Source organism: Scomber japonicus, chromosome 11 (assembly GCF_027409825.1).
Source record: "Scomber japonicus isolate fScoJap1 chromosome 11, fScoJap1.pri, whole genome shotgun sequence".
NCBI classification, from domain to species: Eukaryota; Metazoa; Chordata; class Actinopteri; order Scombriformes; family Scombridae; genus Scomber; species Scomber japonicus.
In genome coordinates, this window is record NC_070588.1 from 2,024,904 (window position 1) to 2,039,903 (window position 15,000).

Consider the following 15,000-nt stretch of genomic DNA (forward strand, 5'->3'; position numbering starts at 1 on the left):
GAGGAAGAGGAAGAAGAGCAGGAGGAGGAAGAAGAGGAGGAGGTGAAGGAAGAGGAGGAGGAGGAGGTGAAGGAAGAGGAGGAGGAGGAGGAAGAAGAGGAAGAAGAGGAGGAGGAGGTGGAGGAAGAGGAAGAAGAGGAGGAGGAGGTGGAGGAAGAGGAAGAAGAGCAGGAGGAGGTGGAGGAAGAGGAAGAAGAGCAGGAGGAGGAAGAAGAGGAGGAGGTGAAGGAAGAGGAGGAGAAGGAGGAGAAGGAGGAGGAGGAGGTGGAGGAAGAGGAGGAGGAGAGGTGGAAGAGGAAGTGAAGGAAGAGGAGGAGGAAAAAGAGGAGGTGAAGGAAGAGGGGAGGAGGAGGAGGTGAAAGAGGAGGAGGTGAAGGAAGAGGAGGAGGAGGAAGAGGTGAAGGAAGAGGAAGAGGAGGTGAAAGAAGAGGAGGAGGAGGAGGAGGAAGAGGTAGGAAGGAAGGAAAGGAAGTAAGGAAAAGAAGACAAGCAAGGAAGGAAGGAAAGGAAGAAAGGAAAAGAAGATGAAGGAAAGATGGAAGGAAGGAAGGATGGAGGGGAGGAAACAAAGAAGGAAAGAAGACAAGAAAGCAAAGAAGCAAGGAAGGAAGGAAGGAAGGAAAAGGGATTAGGAAGGAGGGAAGGAAAGAAGACAAAAAAGCAAGGAAGGAAGGAAAGGAAGAAAGGAAAAGGGATTAGGAAGGAGGGAAGGAAAGAAGACAAGAAAGCAAAGAAGCAAGGAAGGAAGGAAGGAAAAGGGATTAGGAAGGAGGGAAGGAAAGAAGACAAGAAAGCAAGGAAGGAAGCAAGGAAGGAAGGAAAGGAAGAAAGGAAAAGAAAATGTAGGATAGGAGGGAAGGAAACAAAGAAGGAAAGAAGTAAGTTGGCGAGGAAGCATCTCCCACCACATCATGGCTGTCTGGGGATTGGAGGATGAGGCAGAGGGGGGGGGGGGGGGGGAGTGGGGAGGGGGGGGGGTTTAGAAAGGGGGGGGGGGGGGTGTTAGAGGTTAATTATAGACAACAGAGAGGTCACAGGGTCTGCAACAGTCTAATGGGGATGACATTTATGACGAGGACCTCGCCCCCCCCCCCCCCCCCCTGCACACCATCACTCACATTTATACTTAGGGGGAGGGGGGGGGGAGTGGGGGGGGGGGGTGACACTGGGACTCAGAGGTCTGATAATGAAAAGGCTCTTATAGTGTTTGGCACCAGGCGGGATGATGAATTATATCCCTCTGTCAGAGCAGGGGGGGGCAGGGGTTGGGGGGGGGGGGGGGGTAACCCTTGACAACTAATTGAAAGCCCCCCCCCCCCCTCCCACCACCACCACCAGACTTCCTTTATCACTCTAATTATTTGGGGGGGGGGGGGGGCCAGACCTCTTGGAAAGTTTGATATTTTATGGCTCATGGAAGTGGGCGTGGCAAAGTGTCTCAACAGCGCCTCCCTCCTTCCTTCCTTCCTTCCTTCCTTCCTTCCTTCCTTCCTTCCTCCCTCCTGACGGTACACATATGTATCCTATCAAGACGCACAAAAAAAGTCTCTTGGACCCTTCCTTCCTCCCTTCCCTCCTTCTTTCTTTCCTTCCTTCCTTCCTTCCTTCCTTCCTTCCTTCCATTCCTCCTTACTCCTTTCCTTTCCTTCCTTCCTTCCATCCTTCCTCACTTCCTCCATCCCTCCCTCCTTACTCCTTTCCTTCCTTCCTTCCTTCCTTCCTCATTTCCTTCCTTCCTTCCTTCCTCCCTCCGTCCCTCCCTCCTTCCTCCCTCCCTCCTTCCTTCCATCCCTCTTTACTCCTTTCCTTTCCTTCCTTCCTTCCGTCCTGCTTCTTTCCTTCCTTCCTTCCGTCCTTCCTCATTTCCTTCCCTGCTTCCTTCCCTCCTTCCTTCCTTCCTTCCCTCCTTCCCTCCTTCCTTCCTTCCTCCCTTCCTTCCTTCCTTCCTTTCTTCCTTCCTCCTTCCTCCCTCCTTCCTTCCTTCCATCCCTCCTTACTCCTTTCCTTTCCTCCCTCCCCTCCTTCCTTCCTTCCTTCTTTCCTCCTTCCTTCCTTCTTTCCTCCCTCTCTTCCTTCCTTCCCTCTTTCCTTCCTTTCTTCCTTCCTTCCTTCCTCCCTTCTTTCCTTCCTTCCTTCCTTGACCTGAGGACAACAGGAGGGTTAAACAAGCTTTTCAAATAATTACTTTTTCAATTTCATTTTTTTGAGTCTACTCGAAGCTTCCTATCTTTCTTCTTCTTCTTCTTCTTCTTCTTCTTCTTCGCATGTTTCCTCTCATAAGCTTGTCCTGCTGGGATTTTCCAGCCCGCTGCATGAAGACTACAGCAGGAAGTGATAAAGTGGAGTGTGAGCTTGGTCTTGTGTTCAGGTTTAATCCTCTGCAGCTGAATATGAAACATGAGCGGAGGATTAACTTCCTCACCTCTGCATCTCTGTAAGCCTATTAGAGCAGGAGAGCACATCCAATACGCTGTGTGTGTGTGTGTGTGTGTGTGTGTGTGTGTGTGTGTGTGTGTGTGTGTGTGTGTGTGTGTGTGTGTGTGTGTGTGTGTGTGTGTGTGTGTGTGTGATACAGCGTTTAACAGCCTGTCTGAATGTTACACCACATTTAATAAAAGGTTGTTTTAATCCCCCAAATAATGTCTGAATTATATTAGAGGTACTAATACTTTACTGTAGTACAGTTAGAGGTACTAGTACTTTACTGTAGTACAGTTTGAGGTACTAGTACTTTACTATAGTACAGTTTGAGGTACTAGTACTTTACTGTAGTACAGTTAGAGGTACTTGTACTTTACTATAGTACAGTTTGAGGTACTAGTACTTTACTGTAGTACAGTTAGAGGTACTAGTACTTTACTGTAGTACAGTTAGAGGTACTTGTACTTTACTGTAGTACAGTTAGAGGTACTAGTACTTTACTGTAGTACAATTAGAGGTACTAGTACTTTACTATAGTACAGTTTGAGGTACTAGTACTTTACTATAGTACAGTTTGAGGTACTAGTACTTTACTGTAGTACAGTTAGAGGTACTAGTACTTTACTGTAGTACAGTTAGAGGTACTTGTACTTCACTGTAGTACAGTTAGAGGTACTAGTACTTTACTATAGTACAGTTTGAGGTACTAGTACTTTACTGTAGTACAGTTAGAGGTACTAGTACTTTACTGTAGTACAGTTAGAGGTACTTGTACTTTACTATAGTACAGTTTGAGGTACTAGTACTTTACTGTAGTACAGTTAGAGGTACTAGTACTTTACTGTAGTACAGTTAGAGGTACTTGTACTTTACTGTAGTACAGTTAGAGGTACTAGTACTTTACTGTAGTACAGTTAGAGGTACTAGTACTTTACTGTAGTACAGTTAGAGGTACTTGTACTTTACTGTAGTACAGTTAGAGGTACTTGTACTTTACTATAGTACAGTTTGAGGTACTAGTACTTTACTGTAGTACAGTTAGAGGTACTAGTACTTTACTGTAGTACAGTTAGAGGTACTTGTACTTTACTGTAGTACAGTTAGAGGTACTAGTACTTTACTGTAGTACAGTTAGAGGTACTAGTACTTTACTGTAGTACAGTTAGAGGTACTAGTACTTTACTGCAGTACAGTTAGAGGTGCTAGTACTTTACTGTAGTATAGTTTGAGGTACTTGTACTTTACTGTAGTACAGTTTGAGGTACTTGTACTTTACTGTAGTACAGTTAGAGGTACTTGTACTTTACTGTAGTACAGTTTGAGGTACTAGTACTTTACTGTAGTACAGTTAGAGGTACTTGTACTTTACTGTAGTACAGTTAGAGGTACTAGTACTTTACTGCAGTACAGTTTGAGGTACTAGTACTTTACTGTAGTACAGTTAGAGGTACTTGTACTTTACTGTAGTACAGTTAGAGGTACTTGTACTTACTGTAGTACAGTTTGAGGTACTTGTACTTTACTGTAGTACAGTTAGAGGTACTAGTACTATACTGTAGTACAGTTAGAGGTACTAGTACTTTACTGTAGTATAGTTTGAGGTACTTGTACTTTACTGTAGTACAGTTAGAGGTACTTGTACTTACTGTAGTACAGTTTGAGGTACTTGTACTTTACTGTAGTATAGTTTGAGGTACTTGTACTTTACTGTAGTACAGTTTGAGGTACTAGTACTTTACTGTAGTACAGTTAGAGGTACTAGTACTTTACTGTAGTACAGTTAGAGGTACTTGTACTTTACTGTAGTACAGTTAGAGGTACTTGTACTTACTGTAGTACAGTTTGAGGTACTTGTACTTTACTGTAGTACAGTTAGAGGTACTAGTACTATACTGTAGTACAGTTAGAGGTACTAGTACTTTACTGTAGTATAGTTTGAGGTACTTGTACTTTACTGTAGTACAGTTAGAGGTACTTGTACTTACTGTAGTACAGTTTGAGGTACTTGTACTTTACTGTAGTATAGTTAGAGGTACTAGTACTTTACTGTAGTACAGTTAGAGGTACTTGTACTTTACTGTAGTACAGTTAGAGGTACTAGTACTTTACTGTAGTACAGTTAGAGGTACTTGTACTTTACTGTAGTACAGTTAGAGGTACTAGTACTTTACTGTAGTACAGTTAGAGGTACTTGTACTTTACTGTAGTACAGTTAGAGGTACTAGTACTTTACTGCAGTACAGTTAGAGGTGCTAGTACTTTACTGTAGTATAGTTTGAGGTACTTGTACTTTACTGTAGTACAGTTTGAGGTACTTGTACTTTACTGTAGTACAGTTAGAGGTACTTGTACTTTACTGTAGTACAGTTTGAGGTACTAGTACTTTACTGTAGTACAGTTAGAGGTACTTGTACTTTACTGTAGTACAGTTAGAGGTACTAGTACTTTACTGCAGTACAGTTTGAGGTACTAGTACTTTACTGTAGTACAGTTAGAGGTACTAGTACTTTACTGCAGTACAGTTTGAGGTACTAGTACTTTACTGTAGTACAGTTAGAGGTACTAGTACTTTACTGTAGTACAGTTAGAGGTACTTGTACTTTACTGTAGTACAGTTAGAGGTACTTGTACTTACTGTAGTACAGTTTGAGGTACTTGTACTTTACTGTAGTACAGTTAGAGGTACTAGTACTATACTGTAGTACAGTTAGAGGTACTAGTACTTTACTGTAGTATAGTTTGAGGTACTTGTACTTTACTGTAGTACAGTTAGAGGTACTTGTACTTACTGTAGTACAGTTTGAGGTACTTGTACTTTACTGTAGTATAGTTTGAGGTACTTGTACTTTACTGTAGTACAGTTTGAGGTACTAGTACTTTACTGTAGTACAGTTAGACGTACTTGTACTTTACTGTAGTACAGTTAGAGGTACTTACTGTAGTACAGTTTGAGGTACTTGTACTTTACTGTAGTACAGTTAGAGGTACTAGTACTATACTGTAGTACAGTTAGAGGTACTAGTACTTTACTGTAGTATAGTTTGAGGTACTTGTACTTTACTGTAGTACAGTTAGAGGTACTTGTACTTACTGTAGTACAGTTTGAGGTACTTGTACTTTACTGTAGTATAGTTAGAGGTACTAGTACTTTACTGTAGTACAGTTAGAGGTACTAGTACTTTACTGTAGTACAGTTAGAGGTACTTGTACTTTACTGTAGTACAGTTAGAGGTACTAGTACTTTACTGTAGTACAGTTAGAGGTACTAGTACTTTACTGTAGTACAGTTAGAGGTACTAGTACTTTACTGCAGTACAGTTAGAGGTGCTAGTACTTTACTGTAGTATAGTTTGAGGTACTTGTACTTTACTGTAGTACAGTTTGAGGTACTTGTACTTTACTGTAGTACAGTTAGAGGTACTTGTACTTTACTGTAGTACAGTTTGAGGTACTAGTACTTTACTGTAGTACAGTTAGAGGTACTAGTACTTTACTGTAGTACAGTTAGAGGTACTAGTACTTTACTGCAGTACAGTTTGAGGTACTAGTACTTTACTGTAGTACAGTTAGAGGTACTAGTACTTTACTGCAGTACAGTTTGAGGTACTAGTACTTTACTGTAGTACAGTTAGAGGTACTAGTACTTTACTGTAGTACAGTTAGAGGTACTAGTACTATACTGTAGTACAGTTAGAGGTACTTGTACTTTACTGTAGTACAGTTAGAGGTACTTGTACTTACTGTAGTACAGTTTGAGGTACTTGTACTTTACTGTAGTACAGTTAGAGGTACTAGTACTATACTGTAGTACAGTTAGAGGTACTAGTACTTTACTGTAGTATAGTTTGAGGTACTTGTACTTTACTGTAGTACAGTTAGAGGTACTTGTACTTACTGTAGTACAGTTTGAGGTACTTGTACTTTACTGTAGTATAGTTTGAGGTACTTGTACTTTACTGTAGTACAGTTAGAGGTACTTGTACTTTACTGTAGTACAGTTAGAGGTACTTGTACTTACTGTAGTACAGTTTGAGGTACTTGTGCTTTACTGTAGTACAGTTAGAGGTACTTGTACTTTACTGTAGTACAGTTAGAGGTACTTGTACTTACTGTAGTACAGTTAGAGGTACTAGTACTTTACTGTAGTACAGTTAGAGGTACTAGTACTATACTGTAGTACAGTTAGAGGTACTAGTACTTTACTGTAGTACAGTTAGAGGTACTTGTACTTTACTGTAGTACAGTTTGAGGTACTAGTACTTTATTGTAGTACAGTTTGAGGTACTTGTACTTTACTGTAGTACAGTTTGAGGTACTAGTACTTCACTGTAGTACAGTTTGAGGTACTTGTACTTTACTGTAGTACAGTTAGAGGTACTTGTACTTTACTGTAGTACAGTTAGAGGTACTTGTACTTTACTGTAGTACAGTTTGAGGTACTAGTACTTTATTGTAGTACAGTTTGAGGTACTTGTACTTTACTGTAGTACAGTTTGAGGTACTAGTACTTCACTGTAGTACAGTTTGAGGTACTTGTACTTTACTGTAGTACAGTTAGAGGTACTAGTACTTTACTGTAGTACAGTTAGAGGTACTAGTACTTCACTGTAGTACAGTTTGAGGTACTTGTACTTTACTGTAGTACAGTTAGAGGTACTAGTACTTCACTGTAGTACAGTTTGAGGTATTAGTACTTTACTGTAGTACAGTTTGAGGTACTTGTACTTTACTGTAGTACAGTTTGAGGTACTAGTACTTTACTGTAGTACAGTCTGAGGTACTTGTACTTTACTGTAGTACAGTTTGAGGTACTAGTACTTTACTGTAGTACAGTTAGAGGTACTAGTACTTTACTGCAGTACAGTTAGAGGTACTAGTACTTTACTGTAGTACAGTCTGAGGTACTTATACTTTACTGTAGTACAGTTTGAGGTACTTGTACTTTACTGTAGTACAGTCTGAGGTACTTATACTTTACTGTAGTACAGTTTGAGGTACTTGTACTTTACTGTAGTACAGTTTGAGGTACTAGTACTTTACTGTAGTATTTCCATGTGATGCTACTTTCTACATCTCAGAGGGAAATATTGTACTTCCTACTCCACTACATTTATTTGACAAAAAGCAGTGTGTGTCATTTTTTCTGCAGTACTTTTAATCTAATATAGTTTTTTTTTAATCTAATATAGTATTTTATGCAGTATTTTTAATCTAATATAGTTTTTTATGCAGTATTTTTTAATCTAATATAGTTTTTTGTGCAGTATTTTTTACTTTGCTTTATCAGTATTTTATAAGCTCTGATCACGTGTTACGTCAGCTTTGTATAACGCGGTTACGTCATGTCCCTTGCCGCTGATTGGCTGTCCGCTCAGCTCAAACACTCAGACCGGAAGTGGTCGCAGCACAGAGAGGAGACTTTAACGTTATATTTTTGTTATTTTTCGTGTTTTTCGTGTTTTTCTAGCAGCGAGTTTCTGCTGTTATGTGAGATGTGTGATCAGAGAGGAGGACGGACTCTGTCACTATGAGGTAGGAGGATTATTAAAGCTGCTGTTGGTGTTTAAACGTCGCTAGCTGCTGCAGCTAGTTTAGCATGTTTATAATTAACACTTATTTACACTCACAGTTTAACTTTAGATGTTTATCAGCTGGTTTTAACACATGCATTAGCACCATGCTGTAGGTAACTTCTCATTCTGGGTTAACGCAGACATATTTAATGATATTTATCATATTTAGAGGCTAATTATTTCTTTTTTGCACTATTTAAACCTGTAAAAAAGGTAAATAAAAGCTTTAAATCCACTTTTAAAAGAGTTAAAATCTTTATTCTGCTGATGAAAACCTCTTAAATGATGATGTCATTGTGTCCAGATTAATAAACAGTATACTTAGACTTGTCAGATATTTATTAGATTAACAAAAAGACTACAGAGACCTTCACGTTTTTAATTAGTTATCTTTATTCATGACAGTCGTGCATCAGCTATGTTTTTATACTAATGGACCTTCAGTTGTTGCTCTCTCAGTGACAGTAAAGGCAATCTTATCTTATATTCATATTAACACACTAAACTTTATAACTTTATATGTTTAACTGCTAATAAATGAGCATCATTAGCAACACATGCTGCTGATGAAACAAAGCTGGAAGTTAGTGTCATATTCTGGGTTAAAGGAAACATAATTAATGATATTTAAAAGCTAATTCTTTGGGGTTTTTTTACCTCATATATAACAAATAAAATGTTAAACATCAAAATAAAAGCCTTACAATGTTATGAAAGTTGTGAAATTACTTTTTTTGTGTTTTTACTAATAGAATAAAGGTTTTAATTAATCATAAACAGCAATACTAAACTAAGATATAGCTTAAGAAAATAAAATGCACATTATGAATGAAAAGATTACTAAGTAGTAGTAAAGTTGCTCCTACAAAATAAAAGTTTCAAAGCTTAGTGTGAAAAAAAGAAGACATTTAGTAAATTGTGTAAATATTAAAATAATAAAGTAGTAGTAAAGTTGCTCCTACAAAATAAAAGTTTCAAAGCTTAGTGTGAAAAAAAGAAGACATTTACTAAATGATGTAAATAATAAAATATGAAAGTAGAGTTTGACCCGAGAGCAGAGAGTTCAGGCTCTGATGTTTAACAGCTGAATGAACTCAGTTATCTAACTGTGACTCATCATTAACTCACATAATAACTCACGGTTGGCTGCAGGAAGTGGAGCAGCCAGTCAGCCAGCCAGCCAGCCAGCCAGGTAGTCAGTCAGTCAGCCAGGTAGTCAGTCAGTCAGTAACTCAGTCAGTCAGTAACTCAGTCAGTAACTCAGTCAGTCAGTCAGTCAGTCAGCCAGTCAGTCAGTAACTCAGTCAGTTAGTCAGTAACTCAGTCAGTCAGTCAGTCACTCAGTCAGCCAGTCAGTAAGTCAGCCAGCCAGCCAGGTAGTCAGCCAGCCAGCCAGCCAGCCAGTAACTCAGTCAGCCAGCCAGCCAGCCAGCCAGTAACTCAGTCAGCCAGCCAGTCAGTCAGTAACTCAGTCAGTCAGTCAGTCAGTAACTCAGCCAGTCAGTCAGTCAGTAACTCAGTCAGTCAGTCAGTCAGTCAGTCAGTCAGCCAGTCAGACAGTCAGTCAGTCAGTAACTCAGCCAGTCAGTCAGTCAGTAACTCAGCCAGTCAGTCAGTCAGTAACTCAGTCAGTCAGTCAGTCAGTAACTCAGTCAGTCAGTCAGTCAGTAACTCAGCCAGTCAGTCAGTCAGCCAGTCAGTAACTTAGTCAGTCACTCAATCAGTCAGTAACTCAGTCAGTCAGTAACTCAGTCAGTCAGTAACTCAGTCAGTAACTTAGTCAGTCACTCAATCAGTCAGTAACTCAGTCAGTAACTCAGTCAGTCAGTAACTCAGTCAGTCAGCCAGTCAGTCAGTAACTCAGTCAGTCAGTCAGCCGGTCAGTCAGCCGGTCAGTCAGTAACTCAGCCAGTCAGTCAGTAACTCAGTCAGTCAGCCAGTCAGTCAGTAACTCAGTAACTCAGTCAGTCAGTAACTCAGTCAGTCAGTCAGTCAGTAACTCAGTCAGCCAGTCAGTCAGTCAGTAACTCAGCCAGTCATTCAGTCAGTCAGTAACTCAGTCAGTCAGTAACTCAGTCAGCCAGTCAGTCAGTAACTCAGTCAGTCAGTCAGTCAGTAACTCAGTCAGTCAGCCAGTCAGTAACTCAGTCAGTCAGTCAGTCAGTAACTCAGTCAGTCAGTAACTCAGCCAGTCAGTAACTCAGTCAGTCAGTCAGTCAGTAACTCAGTCAGTCAGTCAGTCAGTCAGTCAGTCAGTCAGTAACTCAGCCAGTCAGTCAGTCAGTCAGTAACTCAGTCAGTCAGCCAGTCAGTCACTAACTCAGTCAGTCAGTCAGTCAGTCAGTCAGTCAGTAACTCAGCCAGTCAGTCAGTCAGTCAGTAACTCAGTCAGTCAGCCAGTCAGTCAGTAACTCAGTCAGTCAGTCAGTAACTCAGTCAGTCAGTCAGTAACTCAGTCAGTCAGTAACTCAGCCAGTCAGTCAGTCAGTCAGTCAGTAACTCAGTCAGTAACTCAGTCAGTCAGTAACTCAGCCAGTCAGTCAGTCAGTCAGTCAGTCAGTAACTCAGCCAGCCAGTCAGTAACTCAGTCAGTCAGTAACGCAGTCAGTCAGTCAGTCAGTCAGTCAGTAACTCAGTCAGTAACTCAGTCAGTCAGTCAGTAACTCAGTCAGTCAGTCAGTAACTCAGTCAGTCAGTAACTCAGTCAGCCAGTCAGTAACTCAGCCAGTCAGTCAGTAACTCAGTCAGCCAGTCAGTAACTCAGTCAGTCAGTAACTCAGCCAGCCAGTCAGTAACTCAGTCAGTCAGTAACGCAGTCAGTCAGTCAGTCAGTCAGTCAGTAACTCAGCCAGTCAGTCAGTAACTCAGTCAGCCAGTCAGTAACTCAGTCAGTAACTCAGCCAGTCAGTCAGTCAGTAACTCAGCCAGTCAGTCAGTAACTCAGTCAGCCAGTCAGTAACTCAGTCAGCCAGTCAGTCAGTAACTCAGCCAGTCAGTCAGTCAGTCAGTAACTCAGCCAGTCAGTCAGCCAGTCAGTCAGTAGCCTCTAGCAGCAGCAGTCCGTGGTGCGTTCAGGTGTTTATTTGTTTAGTGTATTTTCTCGCTGAGTCGCTGCTTGTCTTTGTTTTTCAGCTCAGTTTGGGATGTCAGAGGAGGACACTGAACTGGGATAAACACACACACACACACACACACACACACACACACACACACACACACACACACACACACACACACACACACACACAGATCCACAGGTGTACGGATGTCCCTCACACTGACGGCCATGAGTGACAGCACAGTGAGCGGCCAGCAGCAGCAGCAGTGGTCGGGGTCCGGGGGTCCGGGGCCCCAGCAGCCTCCCAGGGGCCCCTACATCTCAGTCATTACCAACAGGTGAGCTCTGGAGGAAGGAAGGGAGGAAGGAAAGAAGGAAAGGAAGGTAGGACAAAGAAAGGAAAGGAAGGTAGGACGAAGGAAGCAAGGAAAGTAGGTAAGAGGGAGGGAGGAAAGAAGGAAGGAGGGAGAAAGGGAGAAAGGAAGGAAGGAAAGAAGGGAGGAAGGAAGGACAGAGGAAAGAAGTAAGGGAGGAAGGGAAGGAGGGAGGGAGAAAGGAAGGATGGAAGGAAGAAAGGAAGGGAGAAAGGAAAGGAGAAAGGAAGGAAGGAAAGGAAGGTAGGACGAAGGAAGCAAGGAAAGTAGGTAGGAGGGAGGGAGGAAAGAAGGAAGGAAGGAGGGAGGGAGGAAAGAAGGAAGGAGGGAGGGAGGAAGGGAGAAAGGAAGGAAGGGAAGGAGGGAGGGAGAAAGGAAGGAAGGATGGAGGGAGGAAGGGAGAAAGGAAGGAAGGAAAGAAGGGAGGAAGGAAGGACAGAGGAAAGAAGTAAGGGAGGAAGGTAGGACGAAGGAAGCAAGGAAAGTAGGTAGGAGGGAGGGAGGAAGGGAGAAAGGAAAAGAGGAAGGGAAGAAAGAAGGCAGGGAGAAAGGAAGGAAGGCAGGGAGAAAGGAAGGAAGGAAAGAAGGAAGGAAGGAAGGCAGGGAGAAAGGAAGGAAGGACAGAGGAAAGAAGTAAGGGAGGAAGGGAAGGAGGGAGGAAGGACAGAAAGAAAGGGAGGAAGGAAGGGAGAAAGGAAGGAAGGAAAGGAAGGTCGGATGAAGAAAGCAAGGAAAGTAGGTAGGAGGGAGGGAGGAAAGAAGGAAGAAAGGAAAGGAAGGAAGGAAGGAAGGAAGGAAGGAAGGAAGGAAGGAAGGAAGGTAGGTTGGTTAACCCGTCTCTGCTCCGTGTGGTAGGACCACCAACCTGCTGATCCGAGGGGCCATGCTGTTCTCTGTGGGAGTCTTTCTGGCTCTGGTGCTCAACTTACTCCAGGTGCAGAGAAACGTCACCCTCTTCCCCCCCGACGTCATCAGCAGCATCTTCTCCTCGGCGTGGTGGGTGCCGCCCTGCTGTGGCACCGCCTCAGGTACTTCCTTCCTTCCTCCCTTCCTTTCTTTCTTCCTTCCTTCCTTCCTTCCTTCCTTCCTTCCTTCCTCCCTCCTTCCTTCCTTCCTCCCTCCCTCCTTTCCTTTCCATCCTTCTTCCTCCCTCCCTTCCCTCCTTTCTCCCTTACTTCCTTCCTTTCTCCCTTCCTTCCTTCCTTCCTTCCTCCCTCCTTTCCTTTCCATCCTTCTTCCTCCCCCCCTTCCCTCCTTTCTCCCTTACTTCCTTCCTTTCTCCCTTCCTTCCTCCCTTCCTTCCTTCCTTCCTCCCTCTCCCCCGACGTCATCAGCAGCATCTTCTCCTCGGCGTGGTGGGTGCCCCCCTGCTGTGGCACCGCCTCAGGTACTTCCTTCCTCCCTTCCTTCCTTCCTTCCTGCCTGCCTTCCTTCCTTCCTCCCTCCCTTCCTCCCTTCCTCTTCCCCCCCGACGTCATCAGCAGCATCTTCTCCTCGGCGTGGTGGGTGCCCCCCTGCTGTGGCACCGCCTCAGGTACTTCCTTCCTCCCTTCCTTCCTTCCTTCCTGCCTGCCTTCCTTCCTTCCTCCCTCCCTTCCTCCCTTCCTCTTCCCCCCCAACGTCATCAGCAGCATCTTCTCCTCGGCGTGGTGGGTGCCGCCCTGCTGTGGCACTGCCTCAGGTACCCTTCCTTCCTTTCTTCCTTTCTTCCTCCCTTCCTTCCTTCTTTCCTCCCTCCCTCTTCCTCCCTTCCCTCCTTCCTTCCTACCTCTTCCCCCCCGACGTCATCAGCAGCATCTTCTCCTCGGCGTGGTGGGTGCCGCCCTGCTGTGGCACCGCCTCAGGTACTTCCTTCCTCCCTTCCTTCCTTCCCATCCTTCTTCCTCCCTCCCTCCCTCCCTTCCTTCCTTCCTTCCTTCCTCTTCCCCCCCGACGTCATCAGCAGCATCTTCTCCTCGGCGTGGTGGGTGCCGCCCTGCTGTGGCACCGCCTCAGGTACCTGAACCCTCTCTCCTTTCATTCCTTCTTCCTTCCTTCCTTCCTTCCTCCCTTCCTTCCTTCCTTCCTCCCTCCTTCCTTTCCTTCCCATCCTTCTTCCCTCCCTCTCTTCCTTCCTTCCTTTCACACACTCTGCCGCCCTGCTGTGGCACCGCCTCAGGTACCTGAACCCTCTCTCCTTTCATTCCTTCTTCCTTCCTTCCTTCCTTCCTTCCTCCCTTCCTTCCTTCCTTCCTCCCCATCCTTTTTCCCTCCCTCCCTCTCTTCCTTCCTTCCTTTCACACACTCTGCCGCCCTGCTGTGGCACCGCCTCAGGTACCTGAACACACACTGCTATTATCCCTCCCTCCATCCCTTCTTCCCTTCCTCCTCCCTTCCTTCCTCCCTTCCTTGACTCGAGAACAGGATTAGGTAAAACTCTTTTTTCTTGTCGTCCCTCAGCGATGATCGGGCTTCTGTATCCGTGCATCGACAGCCGTCTGGGCGAGCCGCACAAGTTCAAGCGCGAGTGGTCGAGCGTGATGCGCTGCGTCGCCGTGTTCGTGGGCATCAACCACGCCAGCGCTGTATCCTTCAGCTCCACCTTTAATTTGATTTTTGTTTTATTTTATTTTTTAATTTTGTATTAATGTTGATTGTTGTTTTCTACTTTTTTTCTGTTCCTGGATTTAAAAAAAAAAAATTTAAATGAATTTTTTATTCTTAAATTTTGTATTATTTTTTAATTTATTTTATTATTAGTGTTGGTTTTTCTTTTTTTCTGTTTTTGGATTTTTTTTAATTAATTTTTATTTATTTTATTTATTTTTTTATTTTATTTTATTATTCGTGTTGTTTTTTTCTTTTTTTCTGTTTTTGGATTTTTATTTATTTTATTATTTATTATTAGTGTTTTTTTTTTCTTTTTTAGGATTTAAACTTTTTATTTTATTATATTTATTATTAGTGTGGCTTTCTTTCTGTTTTAAATCTCCCTATTCAAGTGTTTATTAAATCGCTTGTTAAACTCACGAAAACTAGTCAATTCCTTCAAAATAAAACCAAACTAAAGCTAGTCAGTTCCTTCAAAATAATACTAAAACTACTTCATCACTTGTTAAACTTACTAAAACTAGTCAATTCCTTCAAAATAAAACCAAAATAAACTTATTCAATTCCTTCAAAATAAAACCAAACTAAAACTAGTCAACTCCTTCAAAATAAAACCAAACTTAAACTAGTCAATGCCTTCAAAATAAAACCAAACTGAAGCTAATCAGTTCCTTCAAAATAAAACTAAACTAAAACTACTTCATCACTTGTTAAACTCACTAAAACTAGTCAATTCCTTCAAAATAAAACTAGTCAATTCCTTCAAAATAAAACCAAGATTAAACTAGTCAGTTCCTTCAAAATAAAACCAAACTAAAACTAGTCAGTTCCTTCAAAATAAAACCAAACTAAAACTAGTCAGTTCCTTCAAAATAAAACCAAACTAAAATTAGTCAATTCCTTCAAAATAAAACCAAACTAAAACTAGTCAATTCCTTCAAAGTAAAACCAAACTAAAACTAGTCAGTTCCTTCAAAATAAAACC

The 15,000-nt window shown here is 42.5% G+C and overlaps 1 protein-coding gene across 4 annotated transcripts in view; it reads left to right on the forward strand.

Annotated features, from left to right (window-relative positions):
- The first annotated feature begins 7,780 nt into the window (after nucleotides 1-7,780).
- The window catches only part of insig2 (insulin induced gene 2), a 10,666-nt gene continuing 3,446 nt past the window's right edge, over nucleotides 7,781-15,000 (forward strand). Inside the window, exons 1-4 of one of the 4 annotated variants that reach the window (XM_053328886.1) lie at nucleotides 7,781-7,953; nucleotides 11,127-11,390; nucleotides 12,282-12,454; nucleotides 13,866-13,990. In XM_053328886.1, coding sequence (XP_053184861.1) covers nucleotides 11,260-11,390; nucleotides 12,282-12,454; nucleotides 13,866-13,990 — 429 coding nt within the window. In that variant the 5' untranslated portion in view covers nucleotides 7,781-7,953; nucleotides 11,127-11,259. Of the gene's footprint in view, nucleotides 7,954-11,126; nucleotides 11,391-12,281; nucleotides 12,455-12,912; nucleotides 12,961-13,339; nucleotides 13,422-13,718; nucleotides 13,740-13,865; nucleotides 13,991-15,000 lie in introns of those variants that run through there. The other 3 variants (XM_053328888.1, XM_053328887.1, XM_053328889.1) reach the window with 3 other exon arrangements.